This window comes from Thunnus albacares, chromosome 3 (genome assembly GCF_914725855.1).
Source record: "Thunnus albacares chromosome 3, fThuAlb1.1, whole genome shotgun sequence".
Taxonomy (NCBI): Eukaryota; Metazoa; Chordata; class Actinopteri; order Scombriformes; family Scombridae; genus Thunnus; species Thunnus albacares.
This window is the reverse complement of record NC_058108.1, coordinates 25,328,233-25,346,183: the sequence shown is the minus strand read 5'-3', so window position 1 is coordinate 25,346,183 and position 17,951 is coordinate 25,328,233. Positions and strand designations below refer to the sequence as shown.

The 17,951-nt window shown below is 40.5% G+C and overlaps 2 protein-coding genes across 9 annotated transcripts in view; one reads left to right on the top strand and one right to left on the bottom strand.

Moving 5' to 3' along the window:
- Positions 1–17,951, top strand: part of lrba (LPS responsive beige-like anchor protein) — a 191,405-nt gene that overhangs the window by 117,559 nt on the left and 55,895 nt on the right. The window lies entirely within an intron of this gene.
- On the bottom strand, positions 1,176–3,229 carry mab21l2 (mab-21-like 2). The gene has a single exon (XM_044347242.1). It carries the CDS (start codon positions 2,643–2,645, stop codon positions 1,566–1,568), a length of 1,080 nt encoding a protein of 359 aa, XP_044203177.1. The 5' UTR covers positions 2,646–3,229; the 3' UTR covers positions 1,176–1,565.

Genomic DNA, 17,951 nt, shown 5'->3' with positions numbered 1-17,951 from the left:
CTTTGGATTTGAGTGGAAGTCTTTCAGATGTGTTTAATATCTCAGTATCTATGAATGTGTTGTTTTTGACTGAGCGTATATGGGGACTGTTAGTGTGTTCCCAAGTTTGTATTAAGATCTGATAATTGTGAAGGCAAGAAAAAATTAAAGTCTTGTCAGCCTGTCGTTGAATATTATTATAGAAATGTCATTTATAGCAAGTTGTAAAAATATTAAGAATATAAAATGATTCTTTCTTTTTTCTTAAAATGTTGTAAAGTAAATTTAAAACCACGAAAATGCTGAATATTGTTTAGTGGTAATAAGAAATTGTATGTTTTTGTAATAAATGATTTATCAAACTATCTTTTGGGGGGCGGAACCTAACGACAAATTGATAAAGCCTTCCCACTAGCAATGATCATCCTTTTTAGGTCTGCAGCATATTTTTTTTTCTCTTCATAAACACATCTTTAAAAAAACAAAATACACGGAAGTAGGCTATTGAGCTCTGATTAAAAGATAAACAGTAAAATTTGGATACTTAGAAACTATGTTAACTAAAGAAGCCTGCTGACCTACAGGTGGTTGTGTTTGTACAGTTACAGTAGAGCAGTTTTAACACTACATGAAGCCATTGTATTTGTGTTTAAATATAAATGTGTATATAAAGGGGATAAATTGCAATAATATCAGAAATTATATGGATGTGATTTTCTATCAGAATCCATCAAAATAAACCTGACAATTGAGGTGTCATACACTATGCTATGGGCTGCACTGCATTATCTAAAGTGAGCCGCATTAATCAGATGAAGGCTTTAGTTTAGCTGTAGGCCCTCTGCTTTTGCTGCTGTTAAAACAGAGCAGTGATGCTCCCAGGCCTATATATTAACATGCGTCGGTTGATTTACATTCATTCGAAAATCCTTTTGAGCCAGTGACGCACTGTAAAAATAACTTATGGCCTAAACTACGCTGTGCACATTCCCTCTTTAAATTTAGCAAAAAGCTTCATTTTTCTCTTTTCTTATTTCCAACGTAGACCAGAGGTTAGATTATCTCTGGTGAAAATGAGTAATTTAACGTTTCTCTTCATCAGACAATAAAAAAAAAAAAAATAGAGTGCAACAGATTTGCATCATTTGCGTCATCTCAGCTGTCAAAACACGTCAAGACACGAGGCCTAGTTGTAATTTAATTTGCAACATTTTATTAACATTTCTTTTTAAGTCACATAATGAAAAAAATTGAACTTGGCACGCTACATTTTATTCTTTCACTTAACGATTTTGTGCATATATTTAAATAAAAGTTTCTTCACTTTGTGAAAACATTTAAAGGAGACAACTAAAAGTTATTACATTTATCTTAAAATGTACCTTCACTTTCTCTCTGGCAGTGGCCCAATTGCTCCATTTAAAAAGAAAAAAAAAAGAAAAAAGGTTTTTGTGGTTTTCTCGCTGCATTGTTTTGTTACTGATTTTTTTTTTTCACATTGCTTGGAGAATCAGTTGGAGAACCATCTTTGTCCTTCTCTGAAGTTTTATCCCAAAATGTCTCTCGACTCAATCTCAACAATCACTTCATAATTTGTCCAAACTTTTAGCATTGGTGAGGATTTCCCTCGCTAGTCTCCACGTCTGCTTAGCAGCAGCCTCCAGGGCTGAGTGAGGCTTTCCCTGAAACAAGTCCAAGTTTGGCAAGAAGTAGTGGGGACATCTGCGGCACTGCAGACAGGATATGAGCTGCAGCAGGATGCCATTCAGTCGGTCTCCGAGGCAAGACTCGTCCCAGTCGGTCTCTCTTGGGTGTTTCTCACACTCGTACAGCAGCAGGGTCTTCATGTGGTAGTTGTTGAGCGGCTGTCCCGGTAGCTCCAGGTGACGGTCCCTCAGAGTCTTGAGGACGGACAGACACTTCTTCCTGCAGCCGGCCATTAGCAGCCTGTTCTCGGCCTCGCTGAACTGCAGGACCCAGGCATCGCTCTCTGCAGAGCTCTGCTTCCCCGTTAACGAGTAGCACTCTTTGGAGAGGAGGTTAAAACCCTCGGCTTTGACTTCTGCTACCCGGTTAGGACCAGGCCAGGGGATGTGAGGCATGGGCCACTGGGCTGCACTTCTGGGCCAAATCCCAGTGCACTTGAACGCGGGGGTGATCTGCACCACATACCTCTCCCTGATCCGTAGTTTGACCTCACTGGTGTCCGCTACCATCTTTACCACGTCGCGGTAGCTGCATTTATCCACGGCTTGTGCCACCAGAGTCTGAAACCTGGAGCGGATCTTTCTTGCTGATAGGTAGCCCGAGGCGGTGATGAACTCGACCCACAGCGACATGCTCCTTTTACGGCCATCACTCAGCTTCAGCACCGCGCAGCCGGGCAAGGAGCCGTCGTCCACAAAGTTGAACACCCCCATTTGGTTGAGGTAGAGCACCACCTCAAACTCATTGGGGGAGATGACCTCCATCCCCTCATAGCGCGCATCTATCTCACTGAGGGAGCTGATAAAACGAGGCTCCTGCACTTCCACCTCCTTTAGGACATCCGACACCACTTTACAAACCTCCCTTATAGTCTTCGCAATGGCCGCTTTGCGAGCTTGGCATCTCTCGTTGTAATATTTGTTAAGCTGGTAAACCAGCTTTGCCTGCGTCGCAATCATGTTAGGGCAGAGGTCCGGGCTGTACACCGGAGAGTCGCAATAAGTTGACGGATCCAATGCTTACCGGTAAAGCCAGAGGCAAATGCTTCCCCGTGCAGGAAAAATGTGTAATCAAAGTTTTTTTTTTTGCTTTTGCAGCGGATGGACGTCAGTGTAAGGAGGAGGAAACGGATAGGGATGCAACGTAATAGCCTGCTAAATATCAGTCCAACTCATGAGCACTTCCAGCACGGCTAGGTAGATTCATATTCAGGTTGTGGGTCCTGGGCTGCAGACGCTAAAGGCTAAAACCACCGTCTGTGACCACTCATCTCTTCCTCGCTGCTATTCTCTCCTCTGTGCCCCCCGCTCACTTTTCGTCCACACTCAGCTGTGAGCTGGACTTGTGTAGTTTATGAATGGTTCCTTTAGCAAGAGTGAAAGGGGTCGGGCTTCTCTCCCTGCAATCATGTGCAGAGCTGTCAGTGCAGGCAGCCAATCAGAGCAGCCAGACGCAGACGGTCCTGCAGGAGAGCCTCCAGTCCGCCTCACCAGCATCTGGGCGCACGGAGCTGTCCGCTGCTCCCATGTCGACACAGGGAAACACAAACCTTTAGGGTTTTATACGGGTAAATGCCAATGTACACGCTTTAAGCCCAGCAGTTAAACTTTATTTTTTTTCTAGACAAGCGGTTGCTCTTTGCGCGCAGTTTCGCCCGGTGAGTTTTGAGGATTCAGAGTATAGGCAGTGTGTGAGTGACAGCTTTACTGCGTGTTCTGCAGATAAGTCTCAGTCTCTGTTTCTCTCCGTTTTTTAACAGAATGTGTTTCTTCGTGTTTTACTTGTGTCTGAAAGGCTCTGTAATTGCAGCGGTTTTCCTCTCATTCGCACTTACTATTTATTTTTATCTACTGGCGTATGCAGCATGTCCTACTTTTGTTATAAAAAGTCTAGCGAGCTGATGATTTTATAAACTTGTACGTTAAGCTTTTAAATGTGATTTCCCCACTTTTTGTAAAAAAAATGAGGCACGATAAACGGAGGCAATTATTTCATATAATTAAAAGTGTAAAGGTAAAACCATATTTAGGCTACGTATTGGTTTTTATTTAGTCTTTATCTAGGATTAGTTACACTTCTCTTTTATTCTGGGGTGAATCCTCTAATAGTTAACTTATTATTCTTATGAAATTGCATTTCTTATAAACTGTAAATATTTTATGCCGTGGGGTATTATTTAACATTTTGTTAATGTGCATTTAAAACGGTAAACAGGTCGAGTGCACCTGCAGTTTTAGGCTCAGTGAAGCTCGAATTAAAGGCCTAAACTATAAACTGAAACACAAATATTACGTTACTGATGTCCACATGGTAAGATTTCATCCGATTGAAGTTTAGTGAATTCATTTATTTGCACAGTCGATATTTTGTCGGGAGTCAAATGAAAGAAGACACGGCGGCCGTGGCTTCACACACTCACACACACACACTTACTCACTCACACACACACACACGTACACACACACGCACGCGCGCGCGTTAATTTACCCGTGGGTTTATCTCTGTGAACCTTGTCCATACTGAATATTTTAACTAAGGGTCTCTGCGAGGTTGTAATTGTGGTGCCCTCGTTACCTAGACTTCATGTTGGAAGACTAAAGAAGCCACACTTTCCTCTTCAGAGAAAGGGCTGCGGTGTGAGACATACTAAGACATGTGGGAAAATAAAAAATCCCACAGTGAAAGGCCTATGAAATATTTATGCAAGTCTTGTAGCAGCCTGTACCTGTGCAGACTATCACACGGTGTCCGCTGTTCTAGTTAACGAGGTCGCGGTCGTTATAGGTGTCTGGTGTAAAATGCATGGAGTTAATTGGACATTTTGTACGACTTTGAAGTCTCTCTTCTTTTAAGACGCTTGTAGTTCAACTCAACATGTTTACATTTTAATTATGTATTTTGAATACTCGACAAAACCTCCTGCTACTTAAATAAGTTCACTCCTCTATACAGTCCAATCATTCCCGAATTTTCAGAACATAAATTGCACTAATAATTAACGATCACAGCCTCTGCTGTAATATCTTGAACGTCATTTTTCACTGAAATGCTGATCAGAGACAATGAGGCCTACTGTACAAGTAGCATAGCTGCATAGTGGAAAAATGTCGGTATGATATTTTCTCTGCAGCCTGCCTGAAAGCAGCATATTGCCTACATTGCTAAACCTTATTTCTAAAAACAGAAAAGACAATCCTGAAGCATGTTCAGAAGTTTTGTGCAAATATATAAAATATCCACGAACAGATTAATTTTCATGACACTTGTTACAAAAATAATATAACATAAAGCAGAATATTGATTCAGCAACGATTTCCAGTAACCCTTTTGCTGATATGAGCTAGCCAACTATGCAGAGGATTCAAAAATAAGCCACAAACATGTCAGAAAGGGCAAAGATGAATTTAGCCCCCCTTCATAGTTGCCACATCCTCTGGACTTTATCATGGAGCCTTTTCAGAAAGTGGTGATGAGGCTAAAGGGAGTGTAAGATAAGATAACTTATGATTAAATTTGTAGAATTTATCATTAATTTCAGTCTGAAAGAAGCTGTACACCCGATGGATATTTGAGCTCATGTCAATGTAACTAAAAACTTCCCACATTTAAAAAGTGAATACACAAGTTAATAAAGATCATTTTTGCTTGACTTTGGATCAAAAACAACATATTTGATTTGTCTATAGGTCAAAGGCAGTTAGATGTCATAAAAAACTATACACAGTATTGTATTTTGATTAAATGACTCATTGCTGAATATTGTATGCAATTAGAACAGTCAAATAAACTTCAGTCTCAGGGGTGAAGTTTCTAGGAAGCATATCCATTTGGATAAGCTTCTTAGAACTACTAGGGTATTCAGAGAAACTGTGTCAGGTCAACTGTAGCTGGATTTATCAAGAAATTTTAAAGAAATACCAAACTGAGATTGCCTCCCTCAGCATCATTATCAAGTTAAGCGATAGTTATCCTTATGTGGCTGTAGAGTTTAGAAAAAAGTAACAGATGAGAAAAAATCTCTGGGTGTTTGATTTCAGGATGACTGTTTATTATCAAGCGCACGGCTCCAGAGAGATTAATCGACACTACTTGGAGAGCAAGTGTCCAAATATTATGAAGGACATGCTAACTGTAGCTTAATGAAATATATGGCAACACAAACTCCGGCTTTTATAAAGACTTTATGAATCTGTTCTGGCCCGCTTATCAAACCGCATGTTCCTGAGCAATTGTGTTAATTTTTATTACGATGTAAAATGGAATGGATACGGTGGATTGGATTTATTTTGGCAGTTGATAAGGGTGGAAAGGTCAGTCGTATCTCAGAATATAACACTTATCTTGTGTGTATGTACGTTTCTCTGTGTACATATGTGCCTAACTGCGCATCACAGACTTAAGCTGGAAACAAAAGTAGAGTAAGCACACTGCTGGCACAGCTGGGAACAACTTCGGGAGCCAAGCATTTAATATTTTTTAGCTTTGCCAATTCTACTTTCTTTTTCCTCCCCCTCTTTCCATTGCCTTACTAAAGGTATATATAAATATAATGACAAGCGCCAAGTGATTGCCACTTATTCATTCATCTATTCTTACTACTCCTGTGTGCCCTTTATCTCCTGAAAACATCTAGAATTATCTGTGGTTCCTAAAGGGTTTTCCCCCCTGCTTTATATTGACTGGAGAAAAGATCAGGGGCTTGTCAAGGGGCTCTTTGATCTGAGCCTGTGTGACGACGCCACAGTGATCCCCCTCACGAGCACAAAACAGTCTCCATGCCTGCATGTGCAAATCTCTGCCAGCTGATGAGTAACCTCACTGCTTCTCATTTTTTATCTTCTTCTCCTATCCTTTCTCTGTTTCTCTTTCTGGTCTCAACCTTATTCTTCTTCTCCCTGGCTGGCTACTGTGTATACAGCACTGTTTATAACATAGTTAACAATCAGAAGAACAATCTCTAATTTGTCTATAAAACATATTTTAAACACGCATACCTGAGGATGATATGTAATAAATGTTGTGTTAATGTTTTGGCTATAATTCTTTAAATGTCACCATTTTCTGGAATGCCATGAAAGTGGAGATATTTGAAGAAAGCAAGAGAAAAAGATTGGTTTGTTTTGCAACAGAATATGCAACAGTTGTCTGATCGAGTTAGTGCGCTTTGTACTTCCAAGCGAGTGATAAGACATCCACCAACCGACATCCACACACATGTGAACAGAGATAGTACATTTTTGATACTCTTGTTCACACATTTTGTCGCTGCCTCCCAAACCCGGATGGACCCAGCTGCTCCCTCCACAGAGGGCTCAAAGAAAATCATCGCAGGCAACTAATTGGCTGGCAGGCCCCTGCATCTGCTCGGCAGATAGCAGAACTGATGAAGTCATGGAGCAGATGTGCGAGTGTGTTTGCTTGTGTGTGTGTATATTTAAGCAGCACCCTCTCTGTGTTTAGACACAAGCCATCAATATTGCATGTGGAGTTATTGTTGCAGAGCCTCTCCTGCAGACTACTAATATTGCATGAATGAGGAAGTGAAAATGCTCTACTTCTAGCTGATTGGTTAAAGGAAATATCAGCAAAAACCTGATTGGAGGATATTTTCAACCCTCCCTTCGATCTGTATTGCAATCCGAGTGTTTGATAAATTATTCCTGTGTCCTGATAGCAAACTGTTGACTAATTCTAACTGTTGTTTTGTATATGTAGGATGTTCACACTAGCAAAATAGCAAATGTTGACTTAAAAATTGTCCAAGCACATTAATCTGATTGTGGTTTTGATGGACACTGTTTACCCACAAATCACCACACACCAAAAATGAAAAAGCTAATCGAAGCAGAAAAAAGTGATAGAAATGTAGAGGGTGGTGCAACAGTTTCAGCAACAGTTTGAACAAAGAAATTAGAAAATAAATATTCAGTGAAACACTTTTGCTTGCTCTTCATGAAATTTCCAGTTTGAAATTGTCATAACATGCTAAGATTGAGGTCGGCTAACAAATTGTATATAATTTCCTGTCAGTAAAACATAGAGTAGTACATCAGCTGCTTGTATACTAACTGCAAAAATAGTGCACTGTCCACATTAATGCATAGCAGATACTTTATAGCATTTATAGCAAGTTTTTCTGCCATGACCCCCTTTGGAAGCAAATATAATGTACATTTTACTCTGTCTGGATAAATCTTGCTAACCTGAATCTTGTCAGCGTTGCAAGCATCAGCCCTGTAATTTCCATTTGAAACACAAAGCATAGTTGAATGATTGTTACAATGATATACAGTACTAATGATACCTAGTGTATTTTTACTGTTCAAAGCGATTGTAAATATATAATATCAGAAATCTATGTATCTCAATTAAAATGGCATCATATTATTGCCTCATATATGCTACTATTTCTGAACTCTGTTGACATTCTGTTGACATCCACACCGTGTTTCCGAAAAGTATTTTCAAAAATGCACCAGTAAATTTTTGCTAAAGGTCAGTGTCCAACCTTGGACTATGCAATGATAAAACCCCCATTGAGAAGACATTGGTAACCGTAATTAGCTGGGTGGCGACGGCAACCTGGGGTTAGCTAGAGCGGCTGAATGGATGGTCACTCAGTCAAGGAAAATCACCCCAGTGTTATGTAGCCACCAGTCCCATATCGTTAAGCTCTCCCTAAAGTGTCAAACTGCTGGGACCACAAACCAGCCCCCCTACCCCACCACCCCTCCCTGCTCGCTCCGCCAAACTCTCATGGTCGCCAGGGACGACCTTCGGCTGCAGCTGCCAATCACAAAGAGCCATGGCAGCAAGAGGTCTCTGAGAGAGGAGCCTATTGATTTTCCAGTTAGAGCCTAAGTAGTTTGTGCTATAGGGCTAACAGACAGCCTGAGCAGGTATGTCATTATCAATGAGCCTAAGGAAACGGATCCCCTCACTCTCACTCATTCATATTGGCCTCCTTCCATCCCTTGCTCCCTCCCTCCATCTCTCCTTCATGCCATTCCACCAGAGTGCATGACAGAGTGCATTCTGAGATAGTCAATAAATCGCTCAGCCACACCATGACAACAACTGGCAGAGTGATGGGTTGGGATGACCTTCCTTCTCTTTCTTTCCCTTCTTTGCTTCACTCTTTCACTGTCTGACCGTCCCTGCTTTTCAGGTACAGTAATTATAATACCTGGGAGACATGAAATTTTTCCTTACCATAGACAGACTTGTTATTATCACAGCCATCGTGTTTTCCTCTTGGATTTTCCAGTCTTCGAATCCTCAACATCCAGAATCAGTTTAATCTCAAATATCATGTCCTCGCGGCCCACTTTGGCTCATCCAGTCATCAGGAAACCAAATTATTATCTCCCTCGTTTTGCTTCAGTGCTTATGTGGAGTCACTGACTAGGCTTTGGGAGCTGCTCAACACAAAGACATGTGCAAACAGTTAGCAATGATTTAAGCCAATTAGAGGAGATAAGGCCAAACAAAGGTTTAAAGCTTCCTGAAGTGTTTTCCTTTTCCCCAGTAGAGCAGTAAAGTCTTGTTACCTTTTCTACTATCCTTTATTTCTCTGTATCCCTCATGCAAAATGCATATGCGCTCCACCTCCGTTTCCTTTTCCTTTTAAGTCTCAAACTACATCGATGGTTGAGATATAGTCCCTCATATTTCACTCAGTAGTTTTAGTGAGGTTATATCAGTGATTATGAACTCATTCTGTAGGCATGAGGTCAGTGGACCCATGGCCAGATGTTGAGTGTTAAAGAGTGACAGAGGAAGACTTGTTAATGATGGCCTTCAAAGATTTAGAGTTACCCTTTACATACAAGCTCCTCCTTTTGCTTATAACCCATACTTGTCAGGCTTCTTTTTGATTTTGGCCAGTTGTCAGACTATGAGATCACTGACCTTCTATGGCCAGAATTCAAGATAGTTCTTTTTCATTTATTTTTATTTAGTCACCCTATGGGATGGATTGCTGTATTTTTTACAGACACTCATGATTCCCAGAGGATGAACCATAATGATTTTGGTGATCCTGTGACTTTTCCTCTAAAACTCCACCATGGCCTTCACATTTGCTATTTTATGTGAAATGTCTCAACAACCATGGGATAGATTTCCATGAAATTTGATATATATACATTCATGGTACCCATAGGATGAATATAATGACTTTGTTCATCCCATAACTTTTCATTTAGCACCACTTTCAGGTAAAATGTTTAATTAGTCTAATATTTACAACCAAATACCTGCATAATGAATGACATTCACATCAACCTCAGCTGTTATTTGGATTTAGTGCTATTAGCAAATGTTACTGTAGTGTGCTAAGGTGCCAAATTAAGATCATTAACAAGATAAACAGTGTGCTTACTAAATATGCCTCTTAGCCTGCATACATTAGCATTTAGCTCAAAGCTGTAAACTCTTATTTTAACATCTTTCTATCTGTCAAATTTTTCCTCACTGAAAATGTTTGATATTTATTCCCTGGAGTTTATTCTTTAAATTGTTGTTCTAATCGGACAATTCAAGTTCGGAGATATTTTAATAATTTTTTACCCCTGAGGAATTGTAAACCACTGAGACTCTTGCAAAGTGGGCTGATGAATCTCTGCAGTGAGTGGTAACCAGGTAGGACAGGTCAGGAAAAGACACTTGCCACATTCGTAATCACATAAGGAACCATTAAACACAGTGTCATCTTGCCACCTAATGATGACTAATGTCTCCCTTCCAATTGCTTTTCCCACACGCACACAAGCGCACACAAACACACAACCACCCCTTCTCTTTTCACAAATAAACAATGCTCGGCTTCTCTCTAGCCACATGTTTGTGACCTGACTTAACACAACCGCAGACCACTGTGGCCGAGACCTGGCTCACACTTAACCAAGCACCTCCAGACAAGGAGCTGCCACCCCCTCTTTGCACCTGAGCCTAGCCCCTCCATCATGCTCCATCTCTGGGCTTGACTGGGCCAGTCAGGGGGCAGGTGCCTCCCCTCCCTTCCTTTGATTGATCCCCTCTCTCCATCATTTATTCTCTTCGTCTGCCGCTGACACACGTGTCAAAGGCAACACGCCAGCCTGATGGATAGGCCTGTTTATGGATGCCAGTCTGCCTGGTAGGCTACTGATATTACAATCAGCACCTGTGTACCTGCTGTTCACACAAGCCTCTGTTATTCAGCTAAGGTCAGAGAGAGACCAGACTCCGATTGAAAGATCGATGTGTAGCCCAGCATATTGGGAAATTGAATTGTAAATGTGGTCTTGTTTTGTCGGAAAGGTCTGTGCTGCATCTGAGATGATAAAACTAGATCCATATGTCATTGAATTTGAGTAAATATCGATGTTGTTGAGCTTCCTATCATCTGGATTTCTTATCTTAGAATACCTCATAAACACAATGACTCTCAGGATGACTCGCCTGGGACATAATATTCATTATAGCTGTTAATTCCTAAAAGAAATCCAGTGTAATTCTAACCAGCTGTATTTGTTGTCATAAGGTAAGGTGATAGCATTGATGTGTGCTCTGTGTAAAGACATCTCAGAGCAGAATGCTACATTGCTGGATTCTGGTGCCTCTATTGCCATTATGGTTAATGACCCATCCAGTCTGGTTGAAATGGCACATCCACAGGGACATATTGCATATTACTTACTCATCCAAGACTCATTTATAGCAGACATCAGCACAACAGAGCTTTACTCCTGCACTATAGTGGAAAGACTTTAGAAAAAAGTATAAATACAAAAACAATTCTAATACGCAGATTATCTTAAATTCTGTAATAAAATCAAAGAATGAATAAGTTTGGGTTGCATTGACTTCTCTAAACCACTACTTATACATTGTGTTAAGATCTCAATAAGAAAAACGTGATATTTTTCTTGCACAATGGTTTTTCATTTTCATTTGTTTAACAGCTCAATTAAAATTAGTTTCACACCAGCAATCACAATCAAATCTATTCTGTATCGTAAAGTGCAATGCTTAATCCAATTAAAAGTAAAAGTTACACATTATAAAATGCTAGAATGTCTATCCATAATTATTTTATTGTTTTTAAGACAGAAGATTAACTCTTCAAGCAGATAGTATGTAGACATCTACAGTAAGCGCATCCAAGTGAATATTGTTGTTCTTCATTTGTATGTTAATTACATCATAATTTATCTGCCTACACAGTACAAACAATGTTTACCAACTCGCTCACTCTATTAGTCGTAACTCTCAAAATGTTTCCTTCTCACTGATAAACCTGTAGCTGCGATTGAGTCACCGTCAAATTCTAAAAAGTCTCCATAGCCTTTCTTTTATCCAAGTGTTATTCTCTCCCTCTTCTTTCGTTTATCCCTCTTTCGGACAACAAACCTCGAATTCCCTGAGCGGGGTGTGCTTTTCACCCCACACCCACTTAAGCTGGTGACAATAGCCGGATTAGAAAAGAATTTACTTCAGCGAAGCTTTGCGCCAACCCCAAAAAAAGCCTATCCATCACTAAATGGCAAAATGGGAGATTGAAGGAAAGCGGGGAGAATGCGATAGGAGCCGGTCAGCGATCTTAACCTGTCTGATGTTTGCCATGGCAGCTTATAGAGGTGTGGAGGGCCAATAGCGTTGAGTCTTTAACAGCTTTGGTGCTTCAGTGGTGGCTCTGGGCTGTCTCCTTGATTTTCTGAACATCTGTGAAAAGCATATACATTCTTTTTATCCTTTTCCTGATGTGCAAGTGTTTACTGATGAGCTTGACATATCAAGGAACACATTTAAGCTCTTTCATTACCATCGCAACAGGTGCCCAGCAATACGATGAAGGTCTTGTATCTAGCTGCTGGTGTCACAAGTCTGCGTTTTATATGCACTATATGATAATACAAAGCTGATCTTGGTTTTTTTATGGTTCATATCTGTTGCTGTAGTATTGTTGTCCAATTCAAGAGTAGCAATGAGCCAACTCTAATTTTAAGTGAACTGTTTGAATCTATACCATGGTGTTTCTTTATCACAGTCCAAAGTCAAACTTGAATCAATTTTAAGGTAGAATTGTAATGATGAAGCAGTGATGAATTCAGCTTTCAGTGTGAATTACAGTAATTCAAAGGTAGCAGGTAAAGACAGCAGAGTGTGACCCCCCCCCCCCCCCCCAATTTGTGGATGTCTGCTGCATTTCACATCCCTCTTCTCTTCCCTTCACTTATGAAGCTTTATCCATCTTTTGTTCCCCATCACCTTTGAGTCACCAACTCTGCCCTTTGTGGCCTAAGTCTAAGCTGTGATGGGGGTAAAAAGGAAGTGCTAGCCTTGAATATTGTTAAAAACAGAGGGAGGAGTCATCCTTGATGCTATCTCTGTGTCATTTGCCAAAAAAAATAACGCTTCTTCATTGAAAAGGCTATTCACATTTTTTTTTTACTGAGGTCAAGACTTATGAATTCCATGTACTGCCACAATTAGTGTTTAAAATAGCCACTTTGCTATCTTATTATATGTCAGGGACCCTCTGAGGCTTTGGCCCTCATAGCTTATCCCCAAAGGCTGAATGTTTAATGAGTTAACGCACTGAAGTCTTCACTTCTCTACCAATTAACCCCAAGACCGCAGCAGTATTTCCCTAAATCCACACAAGACCTTTTTTTTGTCCCTACTTCAAAAAGGCTAAGCAGCCAAGGAAAGGACAGAAGAAAAGGCTAACCTGTTAGCAAACAGTGAAAAGGGCCAGAGAGGGTTTAATCCTTATTAGGCTAAATTCAGACTAAGTGGCCCCAAAGATCCTTTCAAAAGGGGACTTTCTTCAGGCAGTGCAAACTCTCACTGGGTGACGTTTGGGACTGAATGCTTTGAGCCTTTAGGCTTCATAACCTTACATTCGCTCTGCAAGCTGGGCTTGTTTATTTTTCTTTAATTCTCTCACACTCCAGCGCAGCTTCTTAGTTGTGTTTATTTTTTTTGACCTTGTAGTTTGTTTTACTTCCCTCGAGGCAAATGGACCTTTATGTGTGACCAGTGATTACATCTTGGATTAGTTACATGATGGCAGAACAATTGTGTCTATCAATCATTGGTGGACACAAATGGTCTTGACTACTTATACTGAAGTCTGTTGATAATGCATCCAATACAAGCATTGTCTAAGTTCTTTCTCATATATAAACTCTATTTTCTATATTCTGTCTGCTTTATACTGAACAATTTTGTACGTAAATTGATCTTTAGTGCTATGTTAAAGTCATTTCTTTGGGTTTGGCAAGCAGGCTGTTGATTTGACAGCTGTCGGGTACTTCACTTTTATACCTTTTTATGTATTTTATATTCCCAGTGCTTACCCAGCTGCACTACTCCCATAGTTCAGCAGTCATGGACCACATGGCTAGACAATGATGGTGACGTGGCCAGTTAAAGCACACTCCTGCGGTGCCACGAAGGCTACAGGATAACTGCTGGAGTGTGAAAGTAGAGTCATGTGGCTGCACTGTCTTAAGGTCATATGATTCTAAGTTTTTACGGTGAGGAGGCATTGTTTTCCTCATGAATGAATAGCCTATTTTACTCCCAACCAAGCCACCCAACTCTTACCCTCTGCCCATACACATTCTACCTGTGCTCTCTCTAGTAAATGCGTACCTCTTTCAAGGTGTTGTTATGCTTAAAATGTGTAATTTCACCTTTCTCTCTCTTTCTAGCACCTACAGCACTTTCAGTTCTTCCTTCTCCCTCTCATGATTTTTTTTTTCTGGCTATCACTCAATTTCAAAAGCAAAATCTGTCTTAATTGGCTCCAGAGGGCTCGGGGAGGCTTTGTGTCAACGGTGATGAGGGTCCTGATTGGTCCAGAGGCACAGGCAGCCAACAGACCCTTGTTAGTGTGTCGGGACCCTTTGCTTGCTCGTTAGTCTGATGAACTCATTTACTGATGGCTGGTGACAAGGCGTAGTTTACCAGTGTGGAACAGAGGATTGGGGGTGAGGGGGGTGGGGGGTTAAGGCAAGGGGGGGAGGAGGCAAACAAGAATATGGGTGAGGAACAAGGAGAGTAGAAGGTGGCATTACAGTGTGTGATGAACTATCGTATTTTTGTGGATGCACCAGATGAGAGTGTCAAAAAGCCCTTAAATGTCAGCTCGTGTTTGTCTGTGCTTTCTTTCTCATTTGCTGCCGCAGTAAAAGCACTGTTGGCGTCGTGGTCCACTGAAACTGCGGTTATCATAGATGGCTTGATTCAGCGGTCAGTCATGTGGGGAAGAATTGCAAAAAGCATGGCTCTGATGTAACTCTTTGCAGTAGGTTTGCTCTGCATTTGTGACTCTTGAGTCAGAATTTCTAATTTATTTTCTGGAAGTTTTAAGAAATATGCAACCTTAGTCCATTGTTTATGTTTAAAAGTCATTTTTTGACATGTGCATGAGTGTGGGGGTTTAGGAGAACCTAGGGAGTGTTTGGGGAATGAAAAGCAATAAGCAACTCTACATGCTGATAAGTCCACAGGTTTTTTTTTTATGAAATCTATCAAGCTCTCCCAATACTGCTTGTCCCTCGTCTCCGTTTTGATGTTGATGGATCACCTCTCTTCCTCCCGCTCATTAATTTCATCACCTTATCTCCCACACCACTTCATTTGACCAAAAGGTAATAATAAATCCCTCATCCATTATCCTTTAACTGAGGCAGCCATGCGGAAATACTTAATAACAGGCAACAAATTGAACTTCAATCACCTCATTTTCCTTCAAGGATGCATAGCACATTAAACTGAACAGCCCAATATGCATATATCACTTATCTCACATGGTTTATGTGCAGTTTTAAATAATTCTTTTTACATAAATGGCAGTATTGGTGTTGTAATTTGACTTTTTTCTTATTTTATGACAAAAAAGTATATAGTTTATTGGCAATTGGCATTGGTTTCTGTCTTCAACCCAAGGGTCTTATCAGCCCCAAAACACACACGCTTAGCCTGCCCTGACAGCTGAGGCAGTTGAGAGCCTCATCTATCTTGAACCACACTGCTGATAGTCTGTTGCACCCCTAACTTTCCCTTAATTTAGTGCAGTTTCAATTAGATTTCATCCATGCTACCATGTTACTCTGCTAGACTTTACCAATGTTTCTAAGGAGACAGTGGTTGGTAAAAGAAACTGGGTTTTGGAAAGGAAAGGGTGATGGAGAGGGTTCACTGGCAAGGACTGTCTGCAAGATTCAGTGGTGACAGTTTTTGTGTGTGTGTGTGGTTACACACCACAGCCACAGTCACCCGGTCTCTCTTCATGTGTCCCTCTTCATTCCGCAGTCTTTTGGCCATCTGACAAAGACAAATGACAGTGCTTCAGAAATGAGCAGCAGCAGCCGGGCGCACAAACAGGTTGAAAGAGGAGGGAGATGGAGAGGGAGAGACAGAGAGAAACCATTGCAATCAAGGCTAGTTCCTTTGTTTTCTGTTTGGCTGTGTCCTCTCGCGTGACGCTTTGAAATTGATCTCAGGACGCACCAGACCTGAATCCATGGATATTGTTCCACTTGAAATGAAACATCAATAAAACTGTGCTTTATTCTCAACCAATCACGTTGACGTATAAGCTCCTGATCCATTCGATGTTTCCCTTAATGGAATCTTCTGTCCTCTTCGCACCTCTCATCATTTGATTTTTATTTTTATCATTTTTAAACTGAACAGCCTTTTTTTGTTCAGACTATAAAATATAACTTTGATGTAAAATATAACTGATGGTTTAAATTCTTCTTCTGCTTCTGTGTAGCATTACCATCTCTTTAAACCTGACTGATCCAGTTCCAGTATTACTATCTATCACAGAGGAAGCTGGTGCACCCATAACTCCAGATTGGACAATAACCTCCACACCATTGTAATTTGTCCAGACGTGGTCAGAACAGCTAGAGCATTACAGCTCGGATAGTTTGTCACGCTCCTTGTCACCCAGTCAGCTTTTTCATCTGCAAGGGAAAGGGCGCAGCCAATAGGGACAATGATGTTGGGAACATAGAGTGCTATTTACAGCGTTCCAGGAGATTCATTGGTCTGGGGAAAAATATGATATCTGGCTGCCTCTGCTACTGTCACATCTATCTGTGGAATCAGGGACTGCAACTTCATCAGTTCAGCCCTGGGCATCTTCTTGTCATCTGTCGTGAGGTCTATGAGTGTACTCCTGGGGATGGAATGAGTCAACCACACCCTTTTAGAGGTTAGAGGTTACTCTCCAAGCATTCACTCATCATACACCTGAAGACAGGAGTATCATTTTTAATCAGATAGTATGAAAAAGCTGGTTTTTAGCCATGCTAGCAGCATGGCTCTAGGGATGGCAGTGTTGGTTGGATGGTCCACCACTTTGGTCCAGACTGAAATATCTGAACAACTACTGGATGGATTTCCACAAAAGTTTGACATTCATGTCCCCCCCAGGATGAATTGTAACCACTTTGGTGATCTATTAACTTTTCATCTTGCGCCACCATCGGGTCAGAATTCCAATACTTTGATTTATGACCAAATACCCACAAAACTAATGACATTCCCATCAACCTCAGTTGTACTTCAGGTTTTGTGTGAATTAGGACATGTTAGAGTGCTAATATGCTAAAGTAAGATGGTGAGCATGGGAAACATTGTGCCTGAGAAAAACATTTAAAAACTAATCAGGTCTCTCTGCCTGTTTGTCATCAAAATTCAGTCATCTCAACTAGAAAACAGATTGCTAGAAACACACTGAAACACAAAAACATGGCTAGGAAGAAGACTAAACACAGTTTCTCATTTGCTTGTTTCATTCTTTTTATACACACAAAAGGGTATAAACTAAAAGATCCTATGATATAACCACAACTCAAAACACATAGCCTGTCTACAGTATCCTTTTTGAAAAATATTTTAGAGATATAAAGTATGTTTAATTCAAATTGGTAATTCAACAACTAGTTATCGTTCCGTAAAACTGTAAATGAAGAAATGTGTTATGACGACTGACCTGCTGTGATGGCACTACATTCATAAGAAATCAAGATACAAGCATTTTCTTTGCCACCAATCTATTTTCTTCTGGTTTTTAAAATGATTAACTTTTCATTTACTTTGTTTTGATGAGTCATTTTTTTGTCATGATGGGTCCAGCATTATTTATTTTTTTTAACACCGTTACTTGCATTGTGTCATTTACAGTTTTGTAAATATATTCATCAGTATATCTGAAATTTACATCTTTGCTTAAGGATATTTCCACATCTTGC